The 15704-nt window shown below is 34.5% G+C and overlaps 1 protein-coding gene across 1 annotated transcript in view; it reads left to right on the top strand.

The window, feature by feature from the left end:
- Positions 1-12961, top strand: part of LOC140138747 (uncharacterized) — a 157404-nt gene extending 144443 nt beyond the window's left edge. Inside the window, exons 11-16 of the mRNA XM_072160508.1 lie at positions 3644-3773; positions 4949-5030; positions 6091-6205; positions 7726-7824; positions 9331-9407; positions 11419-12961. Coding sequence (XP_072016609.1) covers positions 3644-3773; positions 4949-5030; positions 6091-6205; positions 7726-7824; positions 9331-9407; positions 11419-11587 — 672 coding nt within the window. The 3' untranslated portion in view covers positions 11588-12961. The remainder of the gene's footprint in view (positions 1-3643; positions 3774-4948; positions 5031-6090; positions 6206-7725; positions 7825-9330; positions 9408-11418) is intronic.
- The last annotated feature ends 2743 nt before the right edge of the window (positions 12962-15704 follow it).

The raw sequence follows: 15704 nt of genomic DNA, 5'->3' as shown, positions 1-15704 counted from the left end.
TTTTTGTTATGCTGGGCGGGAAAAACTTTTATGTAATTCCAAAGGTCAAATGTAAAAACCTCACATGTAACAAGTGGGCCTCATATGTGCAATTTTGGTCAAATCATTGGCCAGCCACATCATAATGTTTTGCTTACATGATTTAATGATGCGAAAACACGTTTTAGCATAAATGGGCTGATACCTATAGGTAAATTGCAGACTGGGATTTAAAAAAAAGTTAAATATCACTTTGAAAATGTGGAAAACAAACACAAGAAACTAATTTCCCGAAATGAAAGTATTGTAAAGTGTAAAAATTGAAAGCTATAAACAGATATTTAGATTTTTACCTTGGATAAGATCAGGTTTGTTTTTGGTCATCCATAAAAGGTTACTCTGCATGTAGATCCGGGCTGCGGTAAATCTACATTGCTAGCGCATTTGCTTTGGCAACAAGGAATCAGGTGCAGGGAAATAGTAAACTATTTTGTTAGCTTCATTATTGTGTTATATTACCTGGTAATATTGAAAGCAAAATGATTGAAATGTGTTGCGTTGATTTCCTAAAAGTCTCACTCAGTATAAAATAATGCTATCAACATAAGGTATTATATACTTCATTAATATATTCTTGTTCATTGATTGGTTAAAAGTGGATCACATGACCAAAAATAGTTCTACCATCAGTACTCCTATCCGTAAATAGTACCTCTAAGCCGTAAATAGTATTTTCAATGTCCCGGATGAGCCGTAAATAGTACCTCCAAGCCGTAAATAGTACTTTGACCATGCCTTCCGCGTGCGCGCATTCGATGCGACGGAACAGTTCACGCACGCGAAACTGCCATAGCGTCATTTCGCGCTGCTGTAATTGGTTAGCCCGATTTTAGGCTATTCGATTTTTTGAAGGGTAGGTTGTGCTTAAATTAGCCGTGCTGTTCACTCAGGATAGAAGCGGGAGAGTCAAAACGTCAAATAATTTTCTTTTAACAAATCAATGAACAAAGAACATATTAATGAAGTATATAAAACAAATATATACTGCCTTTATTCGAAGTTCTGGTTAAAACTATGGTCCCTCGTTGAGATCAATTAATACTATTTTCCTTCGGGGCTGCGCCCCTCAGGAAAATACACTCTTATTTCGCCAATTAAAAAAGTCTTAAACAATCTTAATCAATCTTAAACTCGTGTTAGTTACGTGGTCCTCTCGTCGAAATATTGGTTAAGGGCCCTTAATTTTCTTGTTGTTTAAGGCTCAAATCAATAGTTGGTTAAAACTTTTAACCAATAAATGCATATAGCACTTTAACCAGCTTCAAGTTTAAGTGCTTAACCAACTAGGTTGTTTAAGGTCTTTTAATCAATATTTGCTTAATAACTCTAAACAGATAATGATTTATATGTTCTATTTTATCTAAGGATTGTTTAAGAAATACAACTGCTTAATCAATGGTTGTATTGGATTTAATTATGATTGGGACTTTCTTTCTTTCTTTTTTTTTTAATTTTATACTGAAACATAATTCATGATAGATTTGAAGTCATCAGATCTTGGTCAACTGTGAGATTCGTTCAAAATACAATTTCATGCATAAAGTATTGATTTTTTATCAGTTCAACCCGCTATGTATCCGGGCAATGTATCCGAGTAAAAAATTAAAATCTATAGCCTTTCTCTCTCGCATGCATTACGATACAATGCTAAAATACAATACATCAACGCTAATAAATTCACACACTCGATACGGTATCCAGCATACCGATACTTCAATGCATCTCGTCTACATTGTAAGCTATTGTGCGTATGCCCAAAACTGAACATCGCGGTACACACATTGGTGATATACATGTACCGTGCACGTAGAACAGTACAGTACAGTACGCTAGAATGTCAATCCCAATGACGTTGTTAAATCTAGCAAATGAACGCATCAATATCCATCCTCAATGATGTCTATGCATAACTTATCAAACGAATCTCGAGTTTGGTGCAACCTGATTGACTCAAACCTACCTATTTGAACGAAGTTTCAGGATACCATAAGCAGCACGACCAGCATTCACTCGTGGCCGCCATTTGCTTTTGTCATTTTAAACAATAATTGGTTAAAATTCCGTGGCGCGAGATGTATCGTTAAACAGGTAAAGTACAATTCCACTAAACATTACACAGTTTAACGCCTTTTAACGTAACAAAAAATAACCACCTTTATACGCTCTTTTAACATACGTTAAACTTTGCAGATTAAGCGCAAAATCACGCCTTTGAACATTAATTGTTTAAAAATCTTAAACTTTTCTTCTTATACTTGGCGACTGTTAACTGCCGGAACAAGAGTGTAGTACTATTGATCTCACCTCGGGCCCATAGTTTTAACCAGAACCTCTCATGGCAGTATATATTTGTATAATGTAATTTAGTAGCCTATAGGCCCTACATTACAATATTCAGTGTAAATTTCTTAAATGGCGTTAAATACGATAAAGCTCTAGTCAAATATCACAAAGAAGATCAAAATAAATATTTCAATACATAATTCATAAATAAGAAAATATCATGTTAAAATTACAAATAACAAGCGGTCGATGCCGGAGCATGTAGCAACTGGTAAGGAGACCTGTCATTTTATATTGATTTAAAGTGTGCCATATACTGCCACGTTCTGACTACTGAATTACATCATTACTTACAAGTCAGACTATTAAGCCTAGGGGCCTGTTGCAGACTATTCTGGCGCATAAATACAATGACACACGCCAGTTATACATGGGATATAGCTTCATCGATATCCAGGTTCAGGAAATTTGATAAATGGGTAGAATAACTAGGCTAGATCAAATGTGCAACAGGGGACGGGTGTATTTAATGTGACAATAAGAATTACGATAATAACATCTTTATATTTTTCACGCGTTTTAGTGTTAATAAATTAACACTTCCGCGGCCTTCACTGTGCAAGCTTTAGCCATTAACGTGTTAAAGTGTTTATTAAGTGTTTGCTATTTTTGCCGTGTATAAGACAAGACACCTGGACAATAAGACAGACCAATCTGTGAATTGGATGAACCAAAGTTGCAACTGTGAAACATGTAGCCTCAAGCATGTGGTAGTGATTGGATTTTTGGTAAACCTATCCTCGCAGTTCTGATGTGCATCCAAAATTATAATATTCTTTTTATAAATAAGTTGTATAAAGAACTAGCTAGTGGCAGCACACTGTGTAAGGTCTTTGCCTTTGGGGCAAGAGGTCCCTGGTTCAAAATCTCCACAGGATAAAAGAATATCAAATCAAATCCGCTCTTCCCGTGGGTCATCTGGAAAATACGGAGCAGATGTCATTAGGATAAAGACCTCGTAACAGTCGGTTCCGATTAGCATGATTATGGCAATTCTGGTAACGTCATAATGTAGGCAGCACTTGACTATTCTGTAAAATTGTCCCGACTCGCTATCTATGGCGACCTACAGGTCACTTTGACCTGTTTAAAGGTTCGTCAGCGTTATCTCCCCCGATAATTTCAGCTGCATGACAAAACAACAAACAAAAAACAAACAAACATGCATTCTGCATCAGGTGATGTATAAGTTATACGTAATAACATTACAATTAACGTTGCTAAACCATCTAATAATTATTGCTATCTTTTTATTTTTCAGTTTTTACAGCTTCGAACGCCAGACAGGTGCTTTAAGATCGTAATGTGTGGTGATTCAGGAGTCGGCAAAACAAGTTTCATCCAAAGATTTTGTCATAATACCTTTACATTCAACACACAGGTTACAATCGGTAAGCTCACTACCTCGGGGATATTGGAAACCAAATGACGGCCGGTGAATAAGGCACGAGAAAAGAACCAAGGGCGAAAATAATTAAGTTTAGAATTGACTTTCTGAATTGAAGCTTGATACGTGTCAGGACTGATTTAACTCTCTCTACGCGGGTGTCGACTGCAGACGACAAATTAAAAAAAAAAATTTAAAAAAAAAAAAAAAATCAAAATTTCAAAAATTTCAGAATTGTAATTTTTCATTACCATATTTGGAATCAGCATGAAAAATGCATTAAAATGAGTACAAACAAGCTTAGTATTGGTTCAGTGGTTCTTTAGATAGCTCTTGATATTTTGAGAAAATATCTCAAAACTTGGGACTTTTTATGTTAAAGCCTATGGCTAGCACGCAGAGCATTAAGGGTCGTGGACCTGATCGCGAGCGATGTCAATAAACTCAATATTCCTATAATCTAACAGAAAACGCCACAACTTTGAAACTTAGTATAAGGCTGAAATTCAGGAAAATTTGAAACTTTTAATTTTGTTTAAACTTTATACAACTTTTTTTTGTATAATATAAATTTGTTAATTTAAATATTATATTAGGAGGAGTTTAAAAATAAGAACTAGTATTCCTAATCCCCTATTAGGTAAGGTCATTTTGATTTAAAACAAATCAAGAAAATGTGATAAATGTTGTGAGATACAAAATAAATTAACGCATCGACTCCCGTAAATGCATTTTAATTACCTCCTTTTAGCTTACCGAATTCGTTCGACCAGAGGTACAACAAAGAGTAACATTAATGTTGTTTGTCACTCATACATGTAGCACAACTCCGGATTATTTCACTGGTGTATAGCAAAATATAATACCACGAAATGAGCGTAAAGTCGCAGGTTGGTAGTTTCAAGACATACCGAATTGATGTTCTTTGTTTGCCGCGCACATGTACACGCCAGCAGTATGTCCTTCGTGAATGGCCCACTGTGCCATTCACAAAGGACATAATAGACATGCTACTGGCTTGAACAGGTGCGTGTGAAACAAACACCAATGCAGTAGCCAGGGCGTCTCGAAACTACAAACTTGCGACTTTATACTCATTTCGTAGTATCAGGGTACATAACGAATCAGACCCACTTGGTGCACATGATTATTTCATTTCATGTTTTCCCCTTTTTTCAGAAATCGGATTTCATATGAAATCATTAGTGATCGATAACAACGTGGTGTCGCTTCAGATCTGGGATACAGCCGGTCAAGAAAGGTACGTGTCGGTGTGATAATGACACAAGTCTAAATATGTGAATATATGCGACATACATATAAAACGTACATACACTGTTTAAACGCTGTTTAAAAGCTTAAACAACCCTGTGAACCAAACAGGAGTTGTTTAACAATAATTAAACTTAAACTCTTAAACAACATCGGCTGACGACGAGGAAGTTCCTCGAAAGCGCTCCCGGTAAGCGATAAAAAAAAAGTAGTGTTGAAGTTTAATTTAAATTACTTTCATCTTACAAACCTTTTTAAATATTGTAGGCAACAGGTTGTTCAGTTCACCAGTCTAAATTTTTGTTTTAACTTTTAAACAGCATTTTAACAGTGTAGTAATATACGAGATTGTAATTTCTTCCGTCTTTGTGCTTAGGCCTAACCCTATAGTGCTTATACGCCGCCACAGACTCCCGAGTATTCGACGTATGTTATGTTATGCATGTTATGTAGAATATCTGGTAGAAATATAATTCGATTTACGTCATTAAACATTCGTTAGAACTTAAACATTACTGGAAATAGAATAGGAATAGATAAAAAATAACGTAGATATGTTACATGAAATAATCTACATCCAATAGTCTGCAGGGTCCGTTAATTTAATAGTTTGTCTCAAATCTGATCTCTCATATTCAAAATCTTTTCGACGTAGTTATAATGGTGTGTCTATTGAAGTGTTATAACTTCTATTCTTATACAAAAAGATACGAGGTTGTAATTTCTGCGGGTAATTTCTTCCTTCTTGGGGCTTAGGCCCAACCCCAAAACTCGAGTATTCTACGTAAAATATGTTACGTAGAATATCTGGTAGAAATATATTATCGATTTTACGTCATTAATCATTCGTTAGAACTTAAACAATGGGAATAGGTTAAACAACGTAGATTTGTTCATCGAATAATCTACATCCAATAAAAAGTTTGGAGTGTCCTTTAATTTGAAAGTTTGTCTCAAATCTCATTTGATGTTCAAAATCTTTTCTACACAATTTATAATGTTTTGTCTAAACGTCTATTTTTATGTCCAAAATGATTGTGTTCATTCAGGTTTCGTAGCATTCCACACGCTTACTTCAGGAAAGCCGACGGTGTTCTCTTATTATATGATTTGTCATGTGAGAAGTCATTCCTTAGCGTCAAAGAATGGATTGCTAGCATAAGGGTAAGTCATTCCCACAAACATGCACAGGCTTTATGAAGATTTCGTAACATCGGGTTACTCCATTGTTTGATGGCGTGTAAAATCACGTCATTTTTAAGAACAGGTGAACAATGGTGGCGCTATTTATCTTAAATTGCGTTTTCATCATTACAAAGGGGTAGACACTGTTATGATGACATTATAACATCAGAACAATAGTAACAAATAGCAAGGAAATTTTCAAAATACTTTTTATCATGAAATGTAAGGAATAACATTTGGCTAAAATAAATGTAAATAGCGCCTCAACAGTTTCTGGAATAAAAATTACCATAAAAAAAGCAGAAAAAGATGAATAAGTTGATAAAGAAACTAAAATCTATCTTACAAATAACTAAAAATACATGTATTAGTATGATAGTTGTTCGTATTGTCCAGATCTATAGACGAATCCAAATCCACGCATTCCTACACCTGACTAGCAGCCTTTAGTTGGGTAGCCGTCGGCTACAATGCACCCAAAATGTGAAATGATTCGGCCTTGGCGGAAATTTTAAACTGCATTCCATTACCCGTTTTACACCTTCCGCGAAAACACAGGTAGACAAAAGAATGATTAAAGTTTACAGCACAATAGGCCCTATAATTCCCTTCGGCAAAACACACACAGCTTCTACATGGTCTATTCGCTGTTGAAGTGACATAATAATCGGATTAACTACACCATATCAAACGCTACAAATGGATGAACTTGCGAACAAAAGGACTATGTATGAATAGATGCGACGGGATTACCTGCGGAATTATCTCTATTGTATATATTATTCTATTAACCCTCCTCGTCCTTGCATCTTCTCTAGGTGTTAGGCGGCTTTTATTTGCACAATGGGGCGCTCAAAATACCAGGTTGGTGCTAGCGGCTACCCAAAGATGGCCGACCAAATCCTGACCATGACTTGGCTCGTTGGATTCGTCTATAGTTGAACATTATAAATAATTTAATAAATGATCAAACAATCCAGTTGAAAACCATACAGTCCCTTAATCTTCTACACAGCTAAATGGGTGACTCCATTTGAAATCTACACCCCCTGTGTAGAAGATTATGGTCATGTGTCCCATAGAGGTTGCATGGATTTCAACTGGAATAGCCCCCTGGTGGCCCGTCCAGAAAGAAGAACAAAGAAAAATCCTATGATTTTCATAGAATTCCCTAAAGTAATAGGTTTCTGGTATGTTAAATAAGAAAACGATATATAATATGAAGAAAAATGGGAGAGAGAAAAACAGAGAGGGCGAATGTGGAATAGGGCACAAACAAAAGAGACAGAAATTAATATAGTATTTTGGAGATATATACTTTGAGGAAAATGTTCAACTCAGGGCAACGACTCTGACTCTGATCCCTGTTTAGAATCATATAGTGTGAGAGGATCTTATATGGAATTAACAGCATGATAAGTTGTACCCCAGATGACAGAATATCCAGCTTAATTTGGGGGCTTTGTTAAGCACAGTATTGTTGTTTGATTTCTTCTTAGGAGGTAGACGACCAATCTACAATCATGTTGGTGGGTAACAAAGATGATTTGATCAGTGACAGGCAGGTACCACGACAGTCAGCACTCAGGCTTGCACAGGTAACCATGGCAAATATCTTTGCAATTCTATTACGCTAACAGACTCCTTAAACATTTTATCATATTTCACCAACGTGTTAGCTGAAGGGCGTGGTAATAATTAGTTCAACCATTTAACTCGTTAGTATGAAACCTCTTATGAACTGTCAGTATTTGACAACTAATTACCTCAGAGGAAGGTCAGTTTCTGGAAAGCTGGACTGGAACTGGTTCCAGTTTCTCGCGTCCAGGAGGGGGCTGGTAAGGGTCTGTCAGGGTCTCCTACGCACTGTACTCTTGTTCAGTGCGTAGGACTACAAGGTCATCTGATTTAGGCCTAAAGGGATTATGCCTAAAGGGATTATCTCATGGACAGATAAGAATTTCTTTGAGGACCAGAGATGTTACGACTAATTGGTTAAAATGTATTAAAATGGGTCTATAACGTAGTAATGTAATGCCTATAGGGTGAAACAAAATTAACAGTTATTGTCAATTTGATATATGCTCAAAATTCGCCGATGCGCACATCGTTTAGCGGACATTGTTACTGCGCATTGACGCCAAATGACGACATCTTGGGTCTAAATGGGATTTACCGAAAAGGTCAATTCTAATTCACTTGCGGTAATACCCAGAATTCTTTGCAAAGTACGTCTTCGTCAATGCGCACATCGTTACTTCGCACTTTAAGGTTGGTCTTAACCCTGGAATTATGAAAACTTTCGGGCCTCATAACTGCTAAATTATTAGTTTAAAGAATATAAAAGTATACATTTTTAGAATGGAAATGACTTGATGAATTCATCTGTGAGGTCCAATTTAGGCCAAAATTTTTTATTAATTTTTATTAATTTTTAAAAACTAGATAAAAATATCTAGGACCGTTTTTTCATTTTTTAAATTTTGACCAACTTCACCAAAAATATTTGAAATTTGGGCGAAAATCAGGCTTTTTTATGATTTTTTTGACAATTTTGCATTTTTTGACCATTTTTGGTGCAAATTTCTCAAAGTTGGTCAAAATTGAAAAAAATAAAAAAACGGTCCTTAGATACTTTTATCTAGTTTTTAATAATTAATAAAAAAAAATTTCAAATATTTTTGGTGAAGTTGGTCAAAATTTAAAAAAATGAAAAAACGGTCCTAGATATTTTTATCTAGTTTTTAAAAATTAATAATTAACAATTTTTTTGTTACGTTGCACGAAAAATTTGGGCCAAAAACCCGTTTTTGGGATTTTCTCCAAAATGAGCATTTTGGCCCAAATTGGACCTCACAGATGAATTCAGCAAGTCATTTCCAGTCTAAAAATGTATACTTTTATATTCTTTAGACTAATAATTTAGCAGTTATGAAGCCCGTAAGTGTCCATAATTCCAGGGTTAAGACCACCCTTAAATTGCAGTAACGGTGTGCGCATCGACGTATTCTCGATTTCATTTGCAAAGGCTCTGAGGAATTAATTCCAAAATGGTGTATTGTAATAATTTGAATCATTTATTTCAAATTTTTCTCATATTTTAGGAGCATTATGCGTTATTCATCGAAGCTAGTGCTAAAAGTGGATCAAATATCTTCGAGGCCTTTGGGAAATTGGCGAGGTAAAAGAGTGTTACTTAGGCCGTGTAAAATTAATATTTTGGTTCTCGTCCCCTCCCTCCTCAATTTCTGGGATTTGTCAGATTTTTTTTTTTTTTTATAGATTTTTCAATTTTTTAGACTTTGGAATGATTTATGAAATCTTCATACATATAAATAAGTTTATTAGAGAACAAGCATCACTTCCAAGTCTTTTTGTGGTACTCTAGGGGTTTATCCTCAGAATCTCACATTTGAAAAAAAAAAAAGGCCTCATCGTTTCCTCCTCGAGCACTGTTGGAGAAGACCGAAAACTACTGACAATGCTAATTTTACATTAAAAAAAACAAAAACAAAAAAAACACCTCCCTCCCTCATCAATTCATGAAAATCCTCTAGACGAGAACCAAAACATTAATTTTATACGGCCTTATTAACATTAAATAAAATACCCATGTTTTATCATTTGTAAAATGTGCGAACAAATCCAATTGATTATTGGATAAAATGATGTAGCACGAAACGAATATTGTAGGTATGTTTAACACAATTTTACTTTATAGTCGATTGGATTTGTTCACACGAAATTTTACAAAATGAATTCTATTGACAATCCTGATGAACTTGTTTACGTACCAATGTTTTATTTTTCAAAAACGTTGAATTGCTATAAACATTGTGTTAACAGAGTAAAACTATTATTACGTAAATCTATACGTTCTTAGAAAGTCTTTTATGTTGATGAAAGTTTACATGCCGTGTACGAAGTGCATGAAATAGAAATAAAGGGGGCGCCATTCCTTTTTAATCACTACGTTGCTATATTATATTATCTTGTGTTTGTTTTGTTTTTTTCAATGATAGCCGTTAACTTTGTCTGGTGTTCCAGCACTCCGCAGTGGTCTATAGATAAAATAGCGGCAATAAAAAAAAAGTCGTATTTGTGGTTTCAACATAAAGCCGATTAACAACCTACCGTAAACCTTCGACTCCCTATACTAGCTAACACGTGAAGCGCTTTACGTGATTCGCTGAGCGAGACCAATGCAAAAAAAATGTTTTTTCACTGTAATAAATCGGCAATGTCTGATTATGTCTCCCTCTGTAGTTGGAATAATACAAAGTGACGCGTACGGTTTATAGCTGGACGATATTCGCCACTATGCGATAACTACAAAGATATAGATCTTATAGTGATATTTTTTATATCATGTCACGTGTCATGTCGAAAGGAGACACTTTTGGGCAGGATCGTAAATAGAGAAATAGCAATAAATCTGCCCGGGGGTTATTTTGGGACAAATTTGGGTTTGTTGCGAATTTGTGATGTTATTAATGTTTAAAATACTGTCTGATAGTTTCAGACCGGAATATAACTGGCATCTTGTATTTTTGAGACATTTTTCAAGGTAATTCCTACTCGCAAAAAAATGTTTTTTCACTGTAATAAATCGGCAATGTCTGATTATGTCTCCCTCTGTAGTTGGAATAATACAAAGTGACGCGTACGGTTTATAGCTGGACGATATTCGCCACTATGCGATAACTACAAAGATATAGATCTTATAGTGATATTTTTTATCAACATTTGTGACGTGTCATGTCGAAAGGAGACACTTTTGGGCAGGATCGTAAATAGCGAAATAGCAATAAATCTGCCCGGGGGTTATTTTGGGACAAATTTGGGTTTGTTGCGAATTTGTGATGTTATTAATGTTTAAAATATTGTCTGATAGTTTCAGACCGGAATATAACTGGCATCTTGTATTTTTTGAGACATTTTTCAAGGTAATTCCTACTCGCAACATTGTCAATAATATTATAAAGGCCGATATCTCAATTTCCAATTTTATAATACCATAACTTATGAACTCAATATCTTTGCTTAGGAATGTCCGATGTCATTGGGGAAAACGGCGTTGTGGAGCAGTATATCTCTATATTTAAGATATGTAAAACCTCAAACTTGACAACGTGCCCAAAAGTGTCTGTTTTTGACATGACACGTCACATTTTTTTTTCTCTATTATTCAGGGAGTTACAGAAGAAAGAAGACGATACAGTGAGCAACGTGTATACCAGCACGATAGACCTGGTAGCCGATGATATTAAATTCGCGCCTGGCAGGAGAAAGAACAGGTGTTGTTTTAGCAGCAGTTTCAATAGCGAGAAGCAAAAACCACCGGTACCTGGGGCCGTATAAAGTGTGCTTTTTATTTATTTGAAAAGGGCAATATTCTCAACTTGGCGTACAAAGTGGTTGGCTTAAGGGTGGTGCTAAAACAAATAAGAGTGATATAACTAATCACCAGTGATTAATAGTATTAGCAAAACTAAGTATTTTATTAATCTACACTTGAACAAACATTACAAAATCGATGAAGTCAAATCAATGATTTGACTTCATCAATTTTTGTGAAAAACTTGACCGTAAGTGTCGTGGAATATCTCAATATTCTGGCACATTCATGAATGGGCTATTCAGGAAATTAACTGCACCCGCTAAAGAAGACACGTCATTGCTTACCTTAAAATTTGGAAATTCCCAGGCTAGAATTTAAATGGGAATTCACATTTTGGGGAAAATACCATTATGGTACAATTTCAAAAATATTTTTGGGATACAAGCATGATACATTTTTTGTAATTCCAACTGCTGAATGACGCTAAATGACGTAATCAGTATTTATTTTACTAAGTAGGATTGCGGTATGCATAATAAACGCAACCTATGGAAGACATGCACAGGGAAGTGTGAATTTCAAATAGGGGATACCAAAATAGGTGACTCCATTTGAAATATGCACCCCCTGTCATAGGCGTAGATCCCGGACGATGGGGGATAAATCCCCCCAATATTTTGATAGGGGGATGGTCCATACAATCATCTACCCTCCCTCCATTTGGTCATTTTAGCTTAAAAAGTGCATTTTAGCGCGCTTCGCACGCATATTTCACCACTTTTACTTCAATATCGCAAAATTTTCCCGCGCTTCGCGAACATTGGTAGGCCTACCAGTAACTTATTCTGTCGTCAAAAGGTGCTGACTTCAATAAACTTTTTAAAAAAATTCCAACCCCATCCCTCCAATGTCATAAAGAAATCTACACCACTCCTGTGGGGGAAATTAAGGTCATATTTATTCAAATAAAAATATAACGAAATGGAACGGGTAGGCCTACACAAGATGTGCAATTGAGCAAGTAATCATGGTAATGTAGTTTTACCGAGTTCAGGGTGCTCATAATTTAGATGTCACAATGTGACGTTGCAGGACCAACTAATCGTGAACTTTCTTATTGTATATATATATATAGGGCCTACTAGCCATATTGAGAATTTTGCCCATTCATAAATATATTATGCTTACACGATATTAATATACACGTATCAAATGTTTATTATATTATTTTATACAGTTTTGACATGTTTTGTATGATTCATTTCTTCTATATGCCAAAGAGGAAACACGTATATTGTTTATTTCTATACGGCATTATATGCCAACATAATACGTCAGAGGTGGAGCAAGGGGTGTCGTTGAGCACTTTCTTTATTGATTTAATTTATTAGTTAATCAATTTATTTATTTATTTATTTATTTATTTATTTATTTATTTATTTATTTATTTATTTATTTATTTATTTATCTATTTTTTTTTATTTTTTATTATTTTTTTTTACTTTTTAATTTATTAATTTTTTTTTAATGTTAATTTTTATTTGATTTTATTTATTGATTTTTTCTTCTCTTTTTTTTTTTTTTTTTTATTTTTATAGATATTTGGTGGAGTACAAAATTTCCGAATTGTGGACTTTTTCCAAAATAATTTGCTATAGGCATAAAGTGGACTTAACCCCCCTTAAAATGGAACTTTTCTGGGCAATTATTTCTTTGTAATTTCAACACAGTCCATAGAAAAACATGCCCATTTCTTTTTAAGGGGGGGGGGGGTCGCAGCCAATGCAATTCCTCGGCTACCGGCCTGTTATTATTATTATTTTAAAAAGTAAAGACACCCATTGCTTCACTTAAATCAAATTGCCTGCCTTTGAAACAATTGTCAGATTTCTATTAGCTTCTATTTAACACTGCCAGAAATCTCAAGTACGAGTAAATTTTAATTATCAAAATCCACAGTAGTAGTAAATTAACCCATCCAATTTTATTTTCGATATCACAAAGCTTTAAAAAGCCCATTCGGACTGATTCGGTGATCCCAACGAAAGTGTACAAAAAATTACAAGTTGCTTAAAAGTAAAGGATAAGTCATTAAAATAACATGTCATTTATTACAAATTTGGCAAAAACAGCAATTGACAAAATTGAAGGCCCATTCAAATACCTGTAGCTAATTTCTCTACTTCAAGTAGAGATATTACAATTTCAAGTCTTATTTTGTCTTTAATACATAGCTTTCGACTTAGTAAACAGCTATGTTATATTGCTACTGTCAAAGGTGCAAAAACTTACTTGGGATGATTTTTACAAATTTTCCGAATAATTGGGCAAATGCTGAATACGCCTCTTTAGTTTTCGCCTCTCAGATTTAATGGATACCATTCTTGATCAATTATAGCGGGGGGAAATAATCATTGATATAATACATTGATTTTGTTTGTTCAGAAGACCAACAAGACTTGTCCAGCTAAAAGAATCTATTGTCGATAGGTTTGCAGAAAAGCGACTCGCACACAACTTTACTTTTGCATATACTGAGCATGCGCGCGATTGTTTTTCTGCAAAAGCGATCGACTATAAATTCAGCAGGCGCGCTACTTAATTCCATGGTCAATGCAAACTTAGCCTATTATATCCTTGACTCTTTGTTATTTAGGATTATCGCAAATGATTTTGAAATATGTTTACTATTTTGAACAATGCTATTTGTAATAAATGTAGATATAATTGCCGTTTGTAATTTGTATGTACGTTGAAAAATATATATTTTATTTATTTATGTAAAATTAAGTAACTGTAAGTGCTAAGAAATTCTACGTAATTGTATATTTTCCTGTAAATAATTGTTTATTTTCTAATTCGTTCATTCTCTATGTGATACATTATCATCATCTGTAAAGTAAAAATCTTCTTTATCCCTATACAATAATTGTAACCCGTCAATCACAGTATATATTCCAAGTAGGCATAAGGGATCGGTCAATATTATACAGCAGGGGAATTTAGGAGGAGCACCTTTTTTTTCGAAAAACTGTGGCCCGAATGTGTTTGTAGAAAAAAGGGGAAAACAAAATTTTAAATTCCTGTTGAAATTTGACGGAAAAGGGAAACGCGACATTTTTAGAGCAAAATGGCGATAAAACGAACGCGAGATTTTTTGTCCAAAAGTGAATTCCCCATAAATAATGATGAGTTAGATATTTGCAAATTAATTCAGGGACCAGTAACGTTAATTGGGTTTAGTTGATATGTTATTGCTGTATATCAGAGCTTTATATTTTGCCTATTTTGATGGTGTGGTATCTTTACCAAAGGTATATTATAGCCTATTTGGAAATATATACATAAATTCCTGTAGAAAATGGCGTGATTAGGCCAACAAAAATGTTTGTTTCCTGTAGCTGGTCTAAAAAGTCAAATGCGAAATACGTGTTGTTTTTTTATCCATGTCTTGAAATGGATAAAAAATACACTTTTCACTGCAAATTGGAATGGAAATTTACAGCGGGTCTCTCCGACACAAAAAAAAATCATATTTCTTCATTAGCACCTGCAGTAGTTTTTACTATGTTCGTTTGTTGTGTAATGTGTAAATGTTTACTCCAGTAGTGTTTTATATTATTTTATTATTATTTTTTGTTGTTGCTATTTTCCCGGTTTTTGGGGGGTTTATTTTCTTTGTATAGGTGAAAATTCAAATGCGCAAAATAAGCCATCAAAAACGAAATTCGCGCTACAGGAAACAAACTTGTTTTTTTTTTGGCCTTATATAGACTTTTTTCGGTATGTTTTTATAATTAATCATACTAATAATGTCACCCCAAATGTGTACGGTACCAAAACGCTAAAAAGTGTTATTCACGAACTGATTGCGCTTTTAAAGAACTATAATTATATCAGGGAACTGTACTTTCATTTTTCCAGAATAATATATTTCTGTCCTGTTTTATTTTAAAGTAGTTAGCACAATACGATTTTTGGTTAATTAGGCTACCAGCAGTTTGATCCCGGAAAATTTACTTTATACAAGTTGTAGAAACAAGATTTTAGGGGTTCTATATGCCGGAACGTTGGGGTTCGCTCCGGTTCAGCATGTTCAGTGGGTTCTAAGAAACTGAAAGAACCCCAAAATAGTTC

The sequence above is a fragment of the Amphiura filiformis genome, chromosome 18 (assembly GCF_039555335.1).
Source record: "Amphiura filiformis chromosome 18, Afil_fr2py, whole genome shotgun sequence".
NCBI lineage: Eukaryota > Metazoa > Echinodermata > Ophiuroidea > Amphilepidida > Amphiuridae > Amphiura > Amphiura filiformis.
This window is presented reverse-complemented; position numbering and strand designations above follow the sequence as displayed.